This window comes from Orussus abietinus, unplaced genomic scaffold (assembly GCF_000612105.2).
Source record: "Orussus abietinus isolate OABI.00-Male unplaced genomic scaffold, Oabi_2.0 scaffold29, whole genome shotgun sequence".
In the NCBI taxonomy this organism is placed as follows: Eukaryota; Metazoa; Arthropoda; class Insecta; order Hymenoptera; family Orussidae; genus Orussus; species Orussus abietinus.
Window position 1 is genome coordinate 1028085 of NW_019395567.1, and position 21731 is coordinate 1049815.

General features: G+C 43.1%; 1 protein-coding gene across 8 annotated transcripts; it reads left to right on the forward strand.

The window, feature by feature from the left end:
• Positions 1-172: 172 nt before the first annotated feature.
• LOC105700733 (phosphatidylinositol 3,4,5-trisphosphate 3-phosphatase and dual-specificity protein phosphatase PTEN) lies at positions 173-21592 on the forward strand. Of its 8 annotated transcripts, none has more exons than XM_012426913.2 (10): positions 173-749; positions 1925-2060; positions 2203-2419; positions 2569-2698; positions 2785-3063; positions 3205-3350; positions 3900-4063; positions 4145-4426; positions 4946-5123; positions 21475-21592. In XM_012426913.2, the coding sequence occupies exons 1-10, from the start codon at positions 652-654 to the stop codon at positions 21564-21566; spliced, it is 1722 nt and encodes a 573-aa protein (XP_012282336.1). In that variant the 5' UTR covers positions 173-651; the 3' UTR covers positions 21567-21592. The 8 variants fall into 8 exon arrangements, with proteins under 8 accessions (XP_012282336.1, XP_012282344.1, XP_012282359.1 ...); XM_012426921.1 differs by lacking the exon at positions 21475-21592 and adding an exon at positions 14808-20381; XM_012426936.1 differs by lacking the exon at positions 21475-21592 and adding an exon at positions 18606-20381.
• The last annotated feature ends 139 nt before the right edge of the window (positions 21593-21731 follow it).

The window sequence follows — 21731 nt, forward strand, 5'->3', positions numbered from 1 at the left end:
CTCTCGATAACAAATCACGAGGTTACACGGTAACCGAAACGAAGTAACCTAACCTCTCCGTTACCGAGCGCACGGGCTTGGTTCGCGGCTCGGCCGCAAGGTTAGGGCGCTTGCGCGGCGCCCCTTTCGGCAGCGCCAGTTTCCGGAAATGAATCCCGCAGCAGGACAAAGCCCGCACCCTCCGTTGTGATGCCCAGGGACCGCCGGTGGGTCGAACGTTCTCGGGGGCACGATTCCTGGGGGAGGAGCCATCGCCAGGTCGCGGAGAGTCGGGCCGGGTGACGAGATGCTCGGCCCTTGGTGAGGTCCGAGAGAGAAAAAGAGAGGCGGTCGTCGCGGTCGGTCGCAGTGCCGTGGTATCGCCGGTGCCGGAGAGTGCGACCGAGCGATAGCGGCGCGCGACCGAGCAAGAGAGACGGAGCGGTCGCGCACGCGCAGTGCGACCGTCGCCTCGTCGGCGCGCGAGTCGGCCGCGGACTCGGCGGTGTTGAGCGGTCTCGCGAGCGGTGGTGAGAGAGCGCGCCGCGCGACATGGACGCCAGGAGGGCCACTTCCGTTGGCTAATTAAGCGTGACTTTTCCCTCTCCCGACCCGTCCCGCGAGCGCCAGGAGGATGCGAGGCTACGGGGACGAGAGGGCCCGAGCGCGGCGATGCTAGGCGTCCGCCGGGGCGTCGCACCGCCACAGACTACACGCCGAGGCACCGGGACACGAGACGCGCGACCACGGCACGCTCCGATGCATTGCTGGTGAGTGCGCGACCGATCCGGCTTCTGCGAGGACGGGAAAGAGCGAGCGAGGACCGCCGACCCGCCAGCGGGCTGCGAGCTCGAGCGCCGCCGGAATTTTGGGGGTTAGGGCGCACCGCTCGGGCCCCGAGACGCTTAACCTAGATCGCACCTGCCGCGGTGCGCGATTGCTTTCGGACCGCTTTGCGAATTCGCTTCTCGCCTGCTTTTAGGACCCTTGCCTGACTACGTTCGAACCTTCTCTCGAAACTACGCAACGATTCTTCGGTTTCGCTTGAGGTATGACTCTTCGGGGTATCTGTGGTTTACGCATGCTGTGGGGAGGGTCGAACACCGACTGTACGGGATTCTTGAAATGGTATTTTAACCGACTTTTGGGAATTAGTGGAGAGGGATTTTGTGGCTATAGTTCGTTTGGGTTGAGTTTTAGAGTTGCATAGCGTATGGGGAGAATGGAACCTTCGGAATGTAGTGACTGCGGATGCTTTACTTCGCCGGAGAAGGAGTACTTTGAAATCCTGGTCGGGAAGAAATTTAACGGGCTCAGGGGAATCGAGGGAAGGTGCGGGGTGTATCAGGGTGTGCTGGGATCGTTTGACCTAAATTCAAGGGCAAACGTGGGTTTTCGGGTTTGATTTAACGAGGGACGGTGTTTGTATGTTCTCGATTGTTGTGCTTGGCTTAGTTGGTAGGACTCGGCAAAGGAGCACTTCTTGGTTCTCATTAAAGGAGGAAATTGTCTTTCAGGAGTAAGCATTAATGTCGTGCCGGAACGAGCATAAAGAGTATGTTTGAAGAAAATGTGGACAGTTTTCGCAGGGATTAGTTTGTGTGGATCACTGGTCGCACGAGAACTGCAGACTACGAGTGCGACGTGCGTTAAGTAAAATGTTACGCCGGTAAAGAAACACTGGACGGTGTCGATTTACACGATGTATTGTGTGCCATTGCGGAAACTTGTTAAATCGTTGCCTGTGTGAAATGGTGTGTTTCGGTAGTTGTGTCGAGGTGGTGGTAGTGGTAATGAAGTTAGAACCAAGTTATGTACGCGCCTGGCTAGTGTCGGCGGGTGGAGGAAGAGAGAGATAGAGGGAAAGAGCAAGAGATTTTCCATGGGATGGCTCTTGCGCAGGACCTATGCTTTGCGAATTGATGGGTATATGCTTTTCCTGCAGGAGACCCACGAGCAGTCGTCTGAATAACAAGATCTCTGAGCATATCTCTGCGTCTGTAACACCCCTCCATGTTTGTCTGGAGGAACAAAGAGGACCAGAACTGGGCTCGTCTGAAACGACGGCTGGCGAGCCACAGGTGCGATAGGAGTATAAATATTTCTATCGTTAAAAAATATCTTACCAGCGATACTACCTTTGTTCGATCTCTGTGAACTACTCATCGGATGATCGTTTCTATGGCTGGAATTTATCCGAGTACATGAGTTTGCTCCTTTTAGGTTAAAGGCGCCGAAGAAAGTAGCGTGGAAAGAGAAGAAGGCGACAGCGGAGAAAGAGTTGGAAGACTGGTTGGAGGTGGGGTTGGCGAGCTAAGGCATAGCCAGCCGAGTATGGCCAATACTATCAGTAATATGAAAATGACAAACCCCATAAAGGGGCTAGTCAGTAAACGACGCAAACGATTCACAGAGGATGGGTTTGATCTGGATCTCACGTGTATCCTTTATTGCATAGGAGTATTTTGCTTTAACCAAAAATATTATAGTTACGGGCGATGGGGAGAGAAGATCTCCCTGAAAATTATCTTGCCAATGTATGTCTGCACGATTGTTATTTTCTTTAACGTTTCTCTTGTAACGACACAGATATAAGAGATAATTTGATAGCAATGGGATTTCCGGCAGAGAAGCTGGAAGGCGTGTACAGAAATCATATTGATGACGTTGTTAAATTGTTAGAATCCAAACATAAGGATCATTACAAAATTTACAACCTGTGAGTACAATTGTTCATCTCCTTAATCTCCGAATGTAAAATAATCGTTGAGCGACTTCTCATGGCTCGAATCGTCTTGTGTTTAGCTGTTCGGAGAGATCTTACGATTTTAAGAAATTTAAGCAAAGAGTAGCGACGTATGCCTTCGATGATCACAACCCACCGATGTTGGAGCAGATTAAACCCTTTTGTGAGGATGTTCATTCGTGGTTAACGCAACACAGAGAGAACGTAGCAGTGGTCCACTGTAAAGCAGGTAAAGGTCGGACTGGTGTCATGATATGCTGCTATCTGCTACACAGCAAGCAATTTGCCACGGCTGCGGATGCTCTGAACTTCTACGGAACGAAAAGAACGCACGACAGGTATACAGCAATTTTTGGAATCGCTCTCCAAGTATCGAAAGATTCTTGGGGATCGATGAATCCATTCCACGAGCTTAAATTTTGTGCATCTAAGTTTGATCTAATAATTTACCAATGCCTTCCTGTTTCTCGTTTGAGCAGGAAAGGAGTGACGATACCTTCGCAAAGGAGGTACGTCGGTTATTACGCCACTCTCGTTCAAGAAGGGCTCAATTACCAACCCGTCACCCTAATTTTGAGGAAACTCCAACTAGACCCAGTCCCCATTTTCAATGGGGGTCAAGGATGTAAGTCAGAATTTTGAATTTGTATCCTATTTATACATAAAATTCAATTTTAACAGAGTAAGGATGAAATAGTCATGTTAGCCATATTGAATATTGACGTGTAAGGTGAGGAAATCGCGGTCTATGAGGATTCCCAATCGGTATCCTAGAAGCGACTAACATTAAGTCAATTATGTCAATTAAGAGTACGATACGAAGAAACTAGGTATTCACGAAAAATACCAGTCGGTTAGTTTATAGTCGTTTCAAATTTCACTACGTGAATATGGAGGATATAAGGAAGATCCTAATCCACATGAAATTTCATTTTTAATAGATGATTTTTTAAAACATCTGTAAACATATTTTTAAACAATTCAAATTTCATGGGTGTCAGGACGTATTCACGTTGTAAACATCGAAACGATTCGATACACCCAGTTAAGAGAAAAAAATTTCCTAAACGAGATCCTCGGTGCCGCACTTTCGCATCACCTTAACCTTGCCTACGTAAATTCTATATTGGCGAGATTCCCGCAATTTTGAACCCCATGCTTTCTGGATTTTCAGACGTGCATTTTGTGATATCCGAATCCAACAAGAGGATATTCACGTCGGAAGAGTACGAGGTGCGAAAAGGCATGCACTCGATCTGCATCCCTCTGGAGCACAGCATCCCCCTAACGGGCGACATCCGACTTGATTTCTTCAACAGGCCGAAAATGAAGCGAAAAGTGAGTTGATAATAAATTAAACCCCGTGATTCCATCGCTGGATAGCCTCTAGTCACTGGTACGATTTTATTCCTTCTTCAGGAGAAGATGTTTCATCTCTGGTTCAACACGTTCTTCGTGAGAGACCACGTGGCGACAGAATGCGATAATGGCGAGTTGCCGGTAGAACGGTCGACGAGGGCGTTAAGCTGCGACGGGACCGCGATGGAGCTCCCGATGATGACGTCGCACACGAAGCCGAGGACGGGATCTTTGGCGAGCCTAGGCCCGATCCCGCCTACCCTGGTTTTACGTATAGACAAAGGTGGTCTGGACGACGCGCACAAGGACAAAAATCACAAGCTTTACAGCGCCGACTTTAAGGTAGCCACTCTCGTTCCCAACCTCGGCGTCCCGGACATTGGATCCGAACCCTAGTATAAGTTCGATAGAACCGATCGAAAGAAAGGAGGTGTTTTCTCTTTCTCCTCGCATGAAACCGACGGCGACGGTCTATTTAAGGGGACGTAAAAGCGGCATTCAAGGGGTCGATCGTTCATGAAACTTTTCCCCAACCTAAGCGTACCGAATCGTTTGAAACTTTCCAACGTGAATATGGAGGGTACGAGGAAGGTCCTGAAACTTGGGAAATTTCAAGTTTCATAAGAAATGTTTAAAATGTCTAAAGAAATTTTTTAAAAGTCGGTAACTCACGGGCATCGGTACCTTCCTTATACCCTCCGTGTTTATGTTGTCAAGTTTGAAACAATTCAGTAGATCTAGTCCGGAGAAGGGTTTCATAGACGAGACCTCTTTGTCCCCACTTTCGTGTCACCTTAATATGTTCTCAGGAAGGATAAAATAGCTCTTGGCATCCCGATTATAAGGTCTTCTCGGTTCCAGGTTAGTTTGTTCATGCACGGGGTCGGCGGCAGCATATCGCCCTCGGTGCCGGGCGGCGTCGCCAGGGCGGGCGAGGGCGTCCAAATCGGGATGGGAGGCCAGGAGACCCCCAGCGAGTCGAGCGACGCCGACAGCAGCGAATGCGACACCACCGGCGACGAGGACGGCTGGGAATCCGGTGAGTCCTCTGCATCTCTGGTGGCGAGTCGCTATCCTCTCTTGCACAGCAGTAGTCATGCACATACCAATACCCAGCATAGAGCTAGCCTCAGGGAGACCTCGAAGGGGTTGCTCGCGCGCGCCAACAAAGGTAGGAGTAGCCACCGGGAGGCCACCGTCAAACGATCCTCCACCTTCGTGCGCTCGGCCACCCTCGACTCGTGAACAGGGACTACCTTGCCTCCGGTACTTAAGGACCCGAGGTCCTCCAGGGACCCGATTCTCAAATTCATGGCGGATTTTTCTCACGTACCAGTGGATTCGCATTAATGATTTCGCACTGTTTGCGAAGAAGCGCACATCGGTCGACCCTTCGAAGTCGCGGACGGAACGGTCGATTTCGCACATGGAAATTGATCGTGGGAATTTTTCTCTTCAGACTTGCATGGAAATTTTGCCCAGTGCTGCGAGGTCCTGTACCAAACTCCATTTTTGCATGCGAAAGTTTCTAGACTAGCATGACGGTTCTCGCATTGCTGCGAAGTCGCGTAATTGGTCAACCTTTCGATGTCGTGGAGGGAATTGTCGATCTCGCATGCGAACGTGATGTTATGAACTCGAGAATCGGGTCCCTGTGCTACGTTGTTCTTATCCACTTGGGACAGGTTGCGAGCAGAGTGATAAATAGTACATTGTTGTAGTGCCTGGGTATTGTGGACAGTGGCCGACGAAATCGGGCAATTTTAGGGACATTTTGGAATTTATTAGACTTTGGTTTGTCAGCGGTATTGGACGTTGACCCCTTGGCTGTGGGAAACTCGAAGCGATTATCACAGTCAAAGGGTTGATAAAGGTACTTTACCTTTGATTGCCTTGAAGTCCCTGCCATTGGATGTTGGGGTTGGCCCGTGAGTTCGTGCCGTTAAGTATTAACAATTTTCTCACATGTATACATGCCAACTGATAACGGGTAGAATTTATGAACAAGTCCTCCCGCACTATTGTTGACTAATGATATTGAATTTTCACTTCTTAAAATGGAATATCCTTTGACATTAAATATAATTAATAGGAAACCGCATGAATTTGCGGGACCATTCGATTTAATTCTACTGCACTTTTAATATTAATACGTGGATAGATTGTCATAGTGAACGTCTATTTCTTTTTCATTTATTTCTTTTTTTCCCCTACATTGCCCGATTTTCTTCGTCGTGAACGATGCCCGTTTATTTATTACTTTGCCCGTGACGTGTATATATTGTATTTCTCACTAGCGTTGATTTATCTCGCGAGTCTCTCCGAGTGTCTCTTCGAGTGTTCGCGAGTTTTTTTTTTTTTTTCTTCTTTCCGCGCGATTTTTCACCATTTTCCGCCTCTTCGGGCTGACCGATTTTTCGTCTCCTGTACTTAAGGATCGGCAGCCTTCTCGTAGCACAGCCTGGCTGGTCTCGAATTCCCTTTAGTAAGACTCTTTTTTTTCTTCCCCCCCATTTTTGACTTTCCTTTTCACGACTTCGTCGAAGCATCTGGACGACGTTCGAGTTTTTGGGGGAAACGATTATCGCCGTTTTTTTTCTTTATTTTTTTATTTTTTATTTTTTTAAGAGATACAGAGGCAGTGACGTAAAACAGGTAGGGCTATCGTTAGATACGTTAATTGCTACCGAGAGGGAAATTAGTATAAATACATTGCTCCACTGGACCCTATCGGGAATGTTTTGTAAAAATTGTTGCCAGTTATCCTAGATACCGACGATTTAGTCTGTCAAGGAAGTTGATTTATTCGGCCTAGTCTAAGATCTTTTTTTTTTCTTTTTTTTCTTTTTCTTTACCAAGGCCGGACACTTGTCCGCGCTCTTAAAATTAACGAAACGCTTCGTACTATTTTATTCCCTCATCGAACCCTCGTTAAACGACTGGGAGATTAATTGACAATTAATTGGATGCCAATTGGCGAACGAAAACTCGAGGAATTACATGAATTACGGATGCTCATCCGTTACCGAGGAATCCGGCTGGATACCGTGCTCTGATTTTCTTTCCTTCCTTTTTTTTTTTTCCTTCTTTTTTAATCGCGATTTAAAACGATTTTTTCGTATATTCTTCTTTTTTTTTTTTTTTTCACGAGTGTCACGCGCTACGCCGTGAATTTTGTTATAAACGGGGAAATTAATATCCAGGGTTAATGTTCACTTCGAGCGGTGATTTCAGTTTCATATAAGCGGTCGTGAAATTGAATTCTCGCCTGAAAGGTACTCCCGAAAATTTCGAGATATTCTCGAGCGTGATAATGCATGTAATCGACGAGAAATTTCATACGGGATATAATCTATATTAATAATCGCGATAAACGGAGCAAGCGATTAATGATCTAAAAAGGAGGGGAAAGAAAAGAAAAATAGGATTGGTAAAGTCCGCAGCGCAATTTCTTTGTTTTGTTTCTTTTAACGTGTAATTTAATTTAAATCTGTATATCCAGCGAGGTTACTTTTAGTTGTAACCGATTTAACGTGTAACGATCGTTAAGTTTAAATATACGCGGTTAGGTTAGCGCGGAATAATCGGAAGGGAAAAAGATTCTAATTGCTCCGGGGTCGATAATCGAGGTGACGACTGAATTAGAGTTAAAAAGAAAAGGAAAAAAAAAAAAAGAACGGTGTCCTTAGGTAATTCTCTGAAACAATTGGCCGTCGCCAATTGTTCCCGACTTACGGTGAACCTGACAATAGACGAGTGTACATGTCGGAGGGGCGTGTATACACCTTTTAGAAGTACAAATCGAATTACCTGCAGTGTCTCGAGGAAAGGGGATTAACATCCACTTGTAATTGTAAAGTGCGCTTGCTACGATAATTCGTCGCGATAACTCGTCACGACGATTCGTTTGTAAACGACGTGTACAGAGTTGAAGTTAGGGAAGAAGGTGATCCATTTGTCCCCTTTTTCTTTTTTCTTTTTTTATATATATATATATGTACAAGTTATCCGTTTGATAAACGTGTGACAGTATACTAGACAACGGTCTAATATACATGTGGTACGCGATATGTTGACATTAAACAAGTTATCGATGCCGATTGTATGTTCTTGTGGTGTACAAGTTACGATGTTGAGGATTTCGTGTGGTTTTTGGACAATAATCGGTCGAGGAGCGACGATTGTCGCAAAAGGACTGTATTCCCGAAGCTAGCATTGTAAAGATGCGGATAGATATATATATATATACATATGTGAAGTTTGTAAATACGTAGGGCAGTTAGTGAATTTCTGTTGACGTATTGGTAATGATATATGATAATAATTAACTGAATAATTAAATCGTAGGTAGCCGAATGTTAAGAGACGTCGTCCGACGAACGTCCGCGTTCTTCTTCTTCTTCTCTCTCGTTTTTTTTTTTCTTTCTTTCTCTTTATCAGAATTCTCATGGAAATTCCGCGATATTCGCGCCCGCGAGGACGGTTAACGAGCATTTTTAATTACCTCTTTCTTACGTTTTATTGTAGACTGCATGGGTGTCTAATGCTTTAGTGGTAAATAAAGTACCTGTAAGAAGTTCGTATTTCCTTCTCCTCCCTTCTTCTTCTTCTTTTTTTTTCTCCCCCTAAGTAGACGAATTCGATTCATTCACTGCTTGCTTCGGAAGTTACATATCGCGGGAGTTCGAGATTGCCGGGTTTCTTTACTCCCCTAGCGAGGTTTCCACTAAAAAATCACTATTGACAATTGGGCCGAGCTCGAATTTTCTATTAAATTGTTGATATGTGTATCGTATCTATAAATCATCCGGAAGATGAATACTAATTGAGATCGATGAACCGTAAAGGGCACGAAGGTACGCGCCTGAGTTTCGCGCCAAGTACACCGAGATAGAAAAACGCGCAATCATTAAACCAAAGAAGTATTTCTGTCAATAGTACCGAAAAAACATTCTGTTAATTCGGAGAATAATGATTTCACTCGAATTAAAATGATATATAAATTGTCACGGTTCCGAGGAAACGTTGCATCAAATTTATTCGAGCCCACTTGAGTCGGATAATTAATCTTCGAATTAATAAGACGCCTCTTTGGTATTATTCAAGGAAATAATTCTTTCGCTCGATGGAAATTTTTCTTTATCAGGGCAAATTTGTGCACGCATACAAATGAAATATTATAAAATATAACAATTGAAAGGAAGTATCTCGAAAATTGTGTACCCACATTTTGCGAGGGCTCCGGGTTCGATTTTTTGGGTGATTTATTTTCTCGTTTTTTTTTTTTTTTGGTTTTTAAGAGGAAATCCGGCAATTTCGAACGACACGTTTACACGCGCAAGTCTGATGGCCGAGTATGGATGCTCGGCCGGTTTTTTTTTTTTTTTTTTCACCGAGATTTCGAGGAAGTGCATGTTATTAATTTATACACACACACACACTGTTTCGAGGCCGGTATACGAGAGGATCGTGCAGAGTCTACGTACAATGACGATTACTATTGTATAATTATTTTTTGTGATATTATCATACTTATATACGATTACCGCTACAGCTACTAATACCTACCGCTCCGTATCGTTACCGCTCTACCGTCATCATAGCTGCGATAATTGCGAGTACGTTACGATGATTTCTAAGTGTAATGCTATGTTATGATTGTACTTCTGTAATATCGATATCCTGGTATTAAGATTATATATATATACACATGTTGTAATTACATTAATGGCACTCCTTGTGGTGTTCTCCAGTTTAATCTTCTCTCTCCTTAGAATCCGCGATGGATCTTCTCCCTCGGCTCTTTAACACGTTAGGAAACACACGTAGCCCCTAGGATACCTGAATTAGTTTATCGTATGCATATCATTAGTTTATCGTCTGCATCGTAGCATGCCTACGCGAGTAGTCGAGCACAGGCGAACGTTTATTGTATCTTTTAATGGATTAATTCCTGACTGGTGTGTGTGTACGTGTGCGCTTTTCTTCCTATCGACCCACACAGGGGGGTCGATGTAGATATTCTCTTTTGTCAAAAAGTGTACGTCATATTGCGCATATCGTTTCCAGAAATGATATCGAGATTCACCACGTGTAATTTTTCTATTTTGCAAATTCCTTCCGTGATGTAACCTCACGTCGTTTGATTTTTGTTATCAGGCTATGAAAATTATTATCGATACGCCGTATTTTTTTCTTTTTTTTTTAGTCTTCGAGATCAACGTTGGACATTTAGTGTTTTGGATTACTACGATGTAAAGTATATTATGGAAGATTAAATGTATTTTTGGCAAAAGAGTGTTCAAATCGACCCACTGGTCGGCGGTGGGAAATGCGAAACTCGGATTCGTTAGCGAGGTTTTATATGATTTTTATGTCTCGTTTTCGAGTGCTCCTTGTCATGTAGTGCAGTGGGTTTTATGTGTATCTTCTGTGTCAATTTGTAACGCACTGTTGCAGTCGCATGATGTGTGTGTGTGTGTGGGTGGGTGCGTGGGAACGTTCCAAAGTTGCCCCTCACGTCATCCAAATCTTTGCACAAAGGAGACTCCTTTTTTTAATAAAAAAAAAAGCACGGATTGTTGCCGCGTCCGAAAGGGAAGTCAATTCGTGAAATCACGATAAAGAAGAAAAAGAAATTGAGATGAATCGTTAGGGCCCAATTCGGAATGTTCTTTTGATAGAGAAATTAATATAAATCATTTTCATACGCTCAAAATCCCGTGACAATAGATTTAACTCAGACCGTGAGTTCTTTTCATAAACAAATGCAGACCCTTTCCAAGCTCTGACAATATTCCGTGGAAAATTGCCTCGCTAAAAGTGATTAAAAAAGAAATAATAAATTCCAGGTGACACCTCTTTCTCTCTTTCTCTCTCTATCTCTCAGAGATCCCCGATTAATACTCTAAACGTCGGTATTGATTCGCTTCATCGACGATTGCAATTACTTAGCATTTAACGCCGTTAAGATCAGGATATGTGCGATTTCGCGCCGAAAGAAAAAAAAGAAAGAAAGAAATGAATCTTGATTTCCAGCGAGCCTAGGAAAATCGGAGGTACTTCGTTTATCTTGAATTACTTGGCCTTTTTCTTTTTTTTCTTTTTTTTCATCGCCGCAACTGGCCGCATTTTTTTTTACTTTTTTTTTTTCCCTTCTGTTTCCATTTTATTCTTTAGGCATGCAAGACATAGCGATTCGTGAAAATGAAGAAGTTAACGTCGAGGAGAGTCGAAGTCGGCGTTCGGGATTGAGTCAGGACGAGGCGGTCCCTTCGGATGTATCGCCACATATCCTGGTCGACGATCATTGACCTAGTGACTGACCAAGATGTCTCTATGTGTCTGTTGGTCAGCAGTGGATTTGGATCAACGTGTCGGCCGGTACCGCCTTCTGTCGGACGGAGGGATGATTGATGTTTTGTGAGCCCATCAGCCATCGTCATTCGCCTTCGAACTCCGGTGTCATTGACATTCTAGCTTGCCGAGGTGTGGACCCGACATCCGCGGATAAATAATCCCCGACGACCCTTTCGCTCTCCTTCTTTTCACTCGTTCCCTTCCTCTTTTTCTCTCTCTCTCTCTTTTTCTATATTATTTTTTTTTATATTTTTTTCTCCTCTCCATTCGAGCCATATTTTATACCGACGTAACTATTGTCACCTCTCGTCGAGGATATCGGCGAGATGCGATTTTATTTCCGCACCGACGAAGGGAAGGACGCGCGAAAGGGAGGACGAAGAAATCGCCGACCTCGACCTCGAGAGCAGCCAGAGAAGAAATGCGAATTTTCGACTCGGCGTCGATTCGACTGACCGAAATTGCGGATCGATTCTTTCCTTCTTTTTTTTTTTTTTTTATTTTAATCTTATCAGGCGGGTGGGAATGTGGACGAGGGATGCGTGGACCCCTAACGATTGGACTGTGGCGAATGGGTTTGGAAAGTGATACCGGGAGAGAAGACTTTTTTTTACCTCGGGTCGCGGCGATTTTTTCAATGCTTAAATTTAAATCCAGTTTTCTTTTTTTTTTAATATATGTATAGAAGTCGCCATATAAGTGAGGGTAAATCGTACCGATTCGTGGTATGTGCGGTTTAACCGAGCTCTTTAGCTACCACCCGAAAAGCTTCATAATCTGGACCCCTTGGTGCACTTTTATATCGCCTTAAGGGGATGTGAAAGCGGCGTGAAGGGGTCTCATTTATGAAACTCTTCTCCGAACCGAGTGCGCCATATCGTCTAAAACTTGACAATGTGAACATGGAAGCCACAAGGGAGGTCCTGAAACCCATGAAATTTCAATTTCAAGATAATTCGTTCATACCTATTTTCAAGAATTTTAATGACAAATGAAATTTCCCGAGTTTCAGGACCTGCCTTAGGGTCTCCTTATTAATGCGGTAAAATTTGAAAGAGATTGGGTACACCCAATTCGGAGAAAAGTTTCATGAACGACTGACCCCTAAGATGCCACTTTCATAGCACCTTAATATTAAGGGAGAGGAAGAGTGGCTCTTCTTTCTCGCACCTTGCTTTTGTCCTTTTTATTGTCGATTTGATGGGTCCGCGTGTCCTTCCGTTTTACACTTCTCTCTCTCTCTTTCTCTTCTCTCTGGGCGCCTCTCGTCTCGCGTCATGTGCTTTGCGCAATTCTGCATGCAATATCGTACGTTTCGTTACATAACGTGGACGCGCCGGCGATTCTCCCATCTGGTGGACACTCTCCAATTCCGGATTCTCCGTGCTCCATGGGAGAGAGAGAGTCGAGCGCGCCCTAGGCCTTAGTATTTTTATAGGGAGTTTAGGGAGTAGACGCGAGGAAGACGCGAAATTCGCCGATCGTTTGATAAGCACGTGTATATTGTATTTTGTACGCGAATCGACGCCCCAACATTTCGGACAAACTGTGCGGAGGGACATTGTTCTTAGATCTTACTGTTTAAGGCGCCCCACTGTTTCTTTACTTTTCTTTTCTTTCTTTTTTTCATAATCGAGAGCTCGAACTCCTGCCTCATTTTTACCGCTCTTAGTCCCTTATATATAGTCTTTAAGGGGGTGCGAAAGTGCCATCTGAAGTGTCATTTGTTCATGAACTTTTCTTCTAATTGGACGCGCCGAATCGTTTCTAACTTTACAACGTTAACGTGCAGGCTACAGGGAAGGTCCCGATACTCGTGAAATTTCATTTCATGTAAGAAATTTTGTAAAAAAAAAATTAATTGAAATTTCATTAGGTTCAGGACCTTCCTTATACCCTCCATGTTTGTATTGTGAAGTTTAGACCGACTCGGTACCCCCAGTTAGGAGGAAAGTTTCATTAACGAAATTTTTTACGCCACTTTCACATCGCCTTAAGGGAAGTGGCTTCTGAGGCCCCCCGTTCATTTCCACCACGCGACTCTCGTTTTCTTTCTTTCTTTCTTTTTTCCTTTTTCTTTTCTTTTCCTCCCCTCTTTTACCCATCGATCTTGACGCGGTGTCTGACATAATGTGAATACAATTATTGTTTATGTTACGCTTGATATTGTACTCGTCAGTTTTACCCAGCGAGGGAGGCACCGAGGCGTTTCAAAAAATTGCGCGGGATTTCGAGGTCCCCTAACCTCAAAATCCAGGAGGGTCGCGGTTGACACTAGAGGAGGTCGGCTATGATATATATATATATATGCGAGGACACATTTTTATATATTATGTGTTGGGAAGAGAGAGAAATACACTATACAGAAAGCAAGACTATTTTCGTAAGGAATAAATTGTAAGTCAATAATACGGCTAGGAAGAGAACGGCACCGACTATTGGCCGCCTGTTTCTTGTTTTTTTTCTTGTCTTTGTTTCTTTGTCATTAATCGAGACATCGCAAGCCTCACGTTTGTAATGTTTCCCAGCGTACGTATATATAAGAGTACATATAAATATATAAACACACGTGTATATTTATATATTTTTATATATACCGACGTCAAATCTCTCGTCGGGAAACGTCGAACGTCGGCATTCTTCTTACTCTAATTTTCTTTCCTTTTTTCTTTTTTTCTACTTAACATTAATGTCCTTAACAATAAAACGCAAGTGATGACGATAACGTCGGACTGCTTCTTTCTTTTATCTTCAGTTTTTGTTCTTTCTTTCTTTCTTTTTCTTTTCCTCAAAATTCGGCCTCTGCGCGTTAAAGAGTGTAATTAGGGTTAAAAGTCGACGTTAAGCTCGTGTTCGTGACAATGGGAAGGAAATCTCGTCGAACCGAAAAAATATATCCTCGAACGGTACCTAAGAAATATTTCGTTGGCTCGAGGAATAATTATTTCCCTCAAACTGGAATAACACTGGATGTTTCTTCGGGATCATGAGAATTTGAGTTAATTCAAGCGAAAGAATTATTCTTTGAATAAAAATATCAAATTTGGTACAATGGCGGACATGAATGCCTCCCCTGCAGATACGTCATCGCCTGTGCAGGATGGGAGGGCATTGATGTCTCCCAGTGTACTGTTCGAGGAGATATCAAGAAACTCGGTAGAGTTTCGAGCCAAATACATTTTTGAGCGAGAAACTCATTTCATTGGTTGAGTGACCATTGTTTCTCGTTTGTCTCAGCGGGGAAGTTTACTTTGCAACTCGGATTCCTGGTGGAAAATTGTTATTAAAAAAAAATATATATATATACATGCGATTCGAGTAGCGAAGTCAAATTTTTTTTCTTTTCTCTCGTTTCTTTTCGCAGACCAACTTTCGACACGGAGCTTCGGATTAAGTCACATTGTAAAAACGCTGTCCGAGGGACGAGGAACGAGCTTTTAGCCGCGACTACGCATATAGGCTGCCATTGATTATCGATATTGTATAGTTTATTGATCACGATTGATCGTCATTGTACATTATTAACGGCGATTGTTGTCGTACAGTTCTCGCGACACTTTTACAGTCTTATGATAGGGATATAATTCACTCGACACGCGATCAAGTCCATTGTTGTTAACAACTTGCCGACGTCGAAAGGGCGTCGCTCGAGCTGAAGAGGAATGGCGCGAAATTTGAATCCCTCGACTCTTCTTTGACACCGGCGATCGTTTTTTCCGCAATAGAGCGGTCCTATTCGGAAGACACATCGCTGGCCAGGGTCGAAGGAAAGGGACGAAATCCCTGGACTGAAAGAAAAAAAAAGATCTCGTCGAACCAAAGGGAAAAATTTCGTTAATTCGAAGATAGATTATAGCGCTGAAATAAACTCGAATAAATGGGATGCAACCTTTCTACGGAATTGCGAGTATTTAATTGAGTTCGAGTCGAATAATTATCTCTCGAATTGACGTAAGTATTTCTTTGGTTCGATGAATTCTTCTTCTTTTTTTTTCTCTCATTGGAAACGAGGGGAGCGAAAGTCACCTTGACTTTTCGTTTGATGATCGGAATCAAAGGGAGAAATGGAAATTAAAAGGAATTTCTAGCGTTTAAACGACTTTAAAGTGAAACTTCTTAACGCCAGAGTGTGGAAGATTTCGTTATTAAGGAAAATTAGACAATTATCTAGGGATTTATTATAAATGTATGCTAATTCAGTACCGACGGTTCAGATTTATACATTTATTGGAATATCATGTATGAATTAAACCTGTATGAATCTTTGGGATATTTTTAACAGTGTAGCCCTGAAGAGGAAGCCTCATTAATTAATAATGTCTCTTTTTTGGCGGGGAATTCCGCGTGGCCTTGAGGAGTAATTGAAATTACAGTACCTTGGCTGAAGAGGTTTCACTTCAAGTAGGAATTAAAAGATGGAATGCTCGATAAACAATGTCCAGGTGGAGGAACAATTAGGAGAACGTTCGCAAAGTGGGGGTTTACAGTATCGAAGTACCTAAATGTTGCTAGGTTATTAATGGTTCTCTCTTTCTCTCACGTCATGGATATGCAATAGATACCGAGGAATAAATGTTACTACGCAGTCTGTGTAAGGATAACGCGTAATTAGAGGTATAAAGGTGTAAAGGTCGCCAGGAGCAATGTACGATATGTCGTTAAGGGTCCCCTGGGAGATGATTTTTCTACACGCAGAAAAACATTCGGTCGAATCAGGCGAAATTTGTTCTTCGTTCGTAAAAAGTATGCTTATTATACCGACTGAAATGAATAAATCGATTCAACTAAAACGGGGAGCAGTCAAGTGCGATTAAAATTTGATTCACTTGTCCGGAATGTTTGTTTTAACGTTAAATAAAAACTGGCGATTCAGGGTTGGTGAACCTGATTCCCTTTTCTTTATTTTTTCTGCGTGTATTGTCGGAGGTCGCGAAAGATAAAATGCGAATTTTTCTTACTTTCGATGGTAAGGAAAAATCGCATTCAATTATGGGACGACGTCTCGATGATTTTGCAAACGCAGATCCGCTTTTCGAGTTTGCACGTCGAGGACGAATTCTCCCTCTCTTTTCTTTTTTTTCCCCCCTCCGGTTCTCCCTTGAAGATCGTTGTACCCTTTGTAACTTATCGCCCTGTCGATGGGACGATTCTCCTCGCCATTAACACCTTTTGTCACGGAGCGTTTCCGCAGAGCCTAAAAATAAAAAGTACTTTAATACATGGCGTGTCGAGTTTTGTCGTTGCGTGCGAATTTTCATCAACCACTGTTTTATGATACTTCTTTTCTTTTCTTCTCCAACAAAACGTCTTTGGGGATACTTTGTTAGGACACGTGAAATGACCTCAAGTTGTGTTACCTTCCCAGGTTGATACGAAGAGAAACTTCCTTTAATTAATTATTTAAATTTCACCATTGTTGCCGCTGCCGATCTCTGCAAATCGCGTCCTGTAATTGTCGGATTTATCGTTACACATTTCTTTGCGTTTAAATTAAAGTCGGGACGCCGGAAGACGTCTCGTTGAAGCATGACCACAAAGGTGACAAATTAGCCGAGCATTAATTTAACAAGAATTTCTGTAAACAAATGGAAAATCGACCGAGTCAGTCAGAGTTTGAACGATCATGAGACGGCCTCGAAGAACTTCTACCTCGACTTGCATTTCTTTTTTATATTTTCCCTCCTTTTACTCGATATTGTTTATTAACAACAATAAGCAATGACTAACGAGGATCATTGTTGAAGCGTATGTTCAGGCTCTTAAGAGTGGAATTTCGCGTTTTCGGGAAATAAGAGTTTGCGTTCCGCTTTTTTTTTTTTACACGTACTAACACTAATCACGTTTCAATTCCGCAGGAGTTATTAACGTTAATTACCGAAGGTAATCCCAGGGTGAGATCTATTATTTAACGAGTGCATAACGACGTCGCTTGCAGATGCATTTCCAGTAGAGGTGTGCATGCAGTTTCACTTTGGACTTTGGCTGATTTAACTCGACTCTACCTACTAATTCTCCTCTTTATACCTCCTGCCGTTTCAGACTATTTATGTTATTGTTTATTTAATTAAAGGGGTGTTCCTGCTGCCCATTAATTCCCGTTTAATTCTTCCAGCGCATTTTACTGTCTCAAGTATTCGTTATTAATTTTTATTCCCGAGTCGCGCCGCAGCAACACCCCCGGATTAATTAATTACGTCCCGTAATTCGCAAGAATGTGCAATGCGTGCCAAGGAAATATATGCACTTGGCGCAATGTACCATTCGCGCTAATTGTACTTGTGTTTGTATCATTTGTGACACCGCAGTTTGGTCATAGAAAAAGGACAAATAGAGAAAAATCCGGTGTGACTCTTAGCGCGAGGCATGCGGTATCTCGAAACGTAATTTTTCGGTATCCAAATGTTATTCTGATAAAAAGATTAACGGGACTCTTTTTAATTTTTCGATTTTGCAATTATCGAGAAGAAATTTTGCAGGGTTCTAATCTCTCGACTCGATAACAACGTATGTACGAGTAATGTATAACGCGTGAAAAATTCTTTTTGTCAGTTTATTTTTGATTGACAATCCAGAATAAGAATGACAAAAAAGAAATATATGCAAATTTCGACGCAGCGATACCGCAAGCCTCGCACGTGCTCCTTATCACAGGCGCAAGTACCCGTTGTACCTTATCACATACACTGTTAAAAAGAACCGTAATAGACTCGGGAAATACACTAGTAGACTTGTTTACGTGGTTTTTAATTATACAAGCTGGTTTAAATAATTCCTCAGAAATCGGGACAAAATTCAAGACTCGCATCGTACGTCCATGCGTCTTGTTTAATTGAAGGAATAATTTAATTCAAGGAATAAACTCGAATAAATAGGATGCGACGTACCTCTCCGGAATTACGATAATTTATTTGAGTTCGAGTGAAATAATTGTTTTTTAAATTGGTGCGATATTTCTTTGGCTCGATGAATTTTTTTTTGCTTACGTCGATTCGAGTGAAAATCGTCGCACAGAGATTTGCAATTGTATTTACTTTGCGTACCGATTTACGGGGGAAAGTAAGGAAGAGAAACAAATTGTGAGAAACATTTACAGAGATTTTTAACAGTGTACGCGCAAGTACACGACACCTTATCAGGTATCTGACATTAGGTCTGCTTACAGGGGAGTCGACGTACTTGTGACTTTGAGACTTGACTGATGGCGGGCCAATCAGAGCTAAACCGAATCACAGACGATCAACTTTCGACTGCAACGCACCGCTTGATTACCAATCGATCGATCCGCCGATCGGCCACTAGATCGATAATCGAACATCGCATCCTGCCTGCCATCCGCTACGCATGCACACCCAATTGCATCCTTACAATTATCGGAACAGCCCACGGCAAAAGACACTGTCGGTTTTTATTATCTTTATTTATAGACACTAGTTCCAATTATTCTCCGTGTATGTATGTGACGTTTACGTTTCGAGAGAGAGAGAGAAAGAGAGGGAGAGAGTGAATCCCCGTTGTTCAGTTTCCGCCGATTTTCGCCCCGTTTTTTTTTTTAATTATTTATCGGTGTTAATACTCCTCCGTTTAGTTTTGCTTCCATTCGTTTTTTTTTCCTTCCTTTTTCTTTTTGAGAAACTCCCTTGTCCGGGGAATTGTCGACTTCCTTTGTGTTTTATGTGTAGATCCAATTTTTTTTTTTTTATATCGTGTGTACACTGGGAGACATCAATGCCCACCCATCCTGCACAAGCGATGCCGTATCTGCAGGGGAGGCATTCATGTCCGCCATTGTACTTTAGTTCCGCACTCGGGAGGTAATTACTGGTCTAGAGAGATAATTGTTTTGAATTGTTATAAAAAAAAATGTTTGGGGAAGAAACATCGGGAAAGTGGAAACTACTCGGGAATTTCCGGGGAAGAAATGAAGTCCACTCGTTCTTTTTTTTTTTTTCGTTACGTGTATCTTGTACATTTCTTTGGTTTACACGGCTTTGAAATTCTAAGGGTTAATTTGTGCGTTCAATTTTTGGATCAATAGTCGATAATTAATGACACCTCGTCGGGAGATAGTTTCTCAAAAAAATTGAGGAAAAATGGAGGGCGACGATAATCGCCACAATGGAGGAGTCGCGTCTGCGATTTCCGTTTAAGGGTTGACAAAAAAAGAAAACAATAACCGAAGAGGGCGAAGTGAAAATCGAATGAGAAAAGAGGTCGGAAGGGAAATCTCGACCGACTCGCGAGGCTTATCGCTTCTGTCTTGCCTGGAGAGAGAGATCCGTATCAGGGGAGAGGTCTGATAGTATCTGATAATGCATAGATTGTGATTTAACTGTTACTAGGTGATAACCGTACGCCCACTTTATTTATTTATTTGCGAAGGCATGGCGAGCGCGACCGCCGCGGCTCCTCGAATCGAGATTAGAGATCCTCGAATGTTAAGACTTGCATGTTAATAGACACGGAGAGCCGCGAGGCGATCGCAGGAAAATTCGTCGAGGGCTCCTGCCCTGAAGGTGTTACACCACGATGAGCGTCTGAACATCATTAACACGTTTGCCAGTCTTTTTCTCTATAAAGGAAATAAATTAAACATTTTTTTTTTTTCACGTTACGATCAATTTTACCGGCTGGTGGTCCTGTAGAAAATTATATACGTATTTTAGTATGCACTTGGTGCGAAACTCATCCGAGGATTTTTCTTTTTCTTTTTCTTCTTTTTAAACCCGGTTTTCTTCATACCTTCGTCGTGGTGTGACGCCTTTAATTACTCTACGATCAAATCGGCGATCGAATTGATATCTGATTTTCGATCGAGTTTGCGCGCGAATCCCGGTTAGCGTCCTGTATTTCTCGGGGCTTAGAGGTTATGTCGGTTTCTGTCAATTTCTCGAGGTCTCGCGCCCGTACGTTCGCACACAGGAGATGTAACGCGTTTAAAGGAGTGACTTTTGTCTATTGTAAAGGGACTCTGTTTGTCGGGGAGTTGTCGGTCCCAGGCAACGAAAGGACGCGCGTGATCGTTCAAACTGCTTGGCTCTTCCTGCTCTTTTCCACGGCGCCTCTCGACGAGCACTCGACTCGTTAATTTTCTTATCCAACGGCGGTTTAACGTATCCGTAGAACTGGGGGGATTTAGACTCCTTAATTACCATTTCTTCTGTCTCCTGAGACCCCAGAAACACTCTGAAAACTTGTCGATATGCGTTCATCGCTCGCGATGCGCGCGACCTAATCTGATCTTTTTACGAATTTAATTCTGATATTACCGCTCATACAGTTTGAGGAATGTTGCGAAAATCGAAAATCTCACGTCGAACGAATAGAGGGAAAAATTTTCCGAGCTGAAGGATGATAAATTAGAGGATATGCGAATTATTAAGTGGAGAAGTGGGGAAACGCATGGCCGCCATCTTGGATCGCCAATAAGCGTCCCGTAAAACGTACGAGCGGTAGTTTTTAAATTACTTTGTATTAAATTAATATTCTGCGTGATTTAGGAATGAAAAAGGATGCGGAGTACCTTTTTTCGAGCGTGTTTTACGCGTGACGCAATGTCGAGTCAGTGTTTCGCGTATTCGTGTCGTAAAATGGTGGAAAAATTTGGGGTCGAGGCAGAAGACGCTTCCTTGTCCGACCTCTGAATATTCTCCCCTAAATCCCTACAAGTTCTACGAAAAACATTTCTAAGAGAAGTTCACCTCTTCTCATTGTCGTTAAGTTAAAAGAAATACTGTAAGAATTTTAAAAAGAAGCGCTCGTTGCTCGGCATGAGACGTGGGCACAGGAAATTTAGAGAGAAATGAATGTTTAAATTAATTATTCAAGCGAAGGCCGGGCTACAGGTTGTTTCGCGGTGACACAGGTCTCGGCTACGAAAATCGCCTCAACTGTGGAAAAGAAGACTCTCGTCGATCCAGAAACTTCCTTGACGAGGTAGCGGGATAGAGAAAGGAGCTCCTGTCGAGGATAAACGATTGGCGCGCCTCTAGCGAGATTTTCGGTCGACACGTGACACCTAACTTCTTTTCTAGCGCCCACGTGCGGATGTTCTTTCGTCGCGGAGGGTCGACGAGCTACTCGACACCTGAGGGTCGAATTTCGATTGAGGGAAACGTTGAATTAAAACCTACGAAGTACAAAGACGTTGACTTGATCTCAGATGTAGATTAAAGGGTGAGCTACATTCGCTGTTTAAGAGTAACACTCGCCGTTAAGAGTACCTTAGAAACTACTTCTCTTGTGTAACTTCTTCCTTTTTTTTTGTTCTTTCCTCTTGTTCTTTTAAAGG

Excerpts from the sequence above, each read along its gene's own strand:
- LOC105700733 (XM_012426881.2), top strand. The coding sequence starts at position 652 with ATGCTAGGCGTCCGCCGGGGCGTCGCACCGCCACAGACTACACGCCGA. Across the intron at positions 750-1,924 it reads CACGCTCCGATGCATTGCTG|GAGACCCACGAGCAGTCGTC; the intron begins GTGAGTGCGCGA and ends CTTTTCCTGCAG. Across the intron at positions 3,064-3,204 it reads ACGAAAAGAACGCACGACAG|GAAAGGAGTGACGATACCTT; the intron begins GTATACAGCAAT and ends TCGTTTGAGCAG.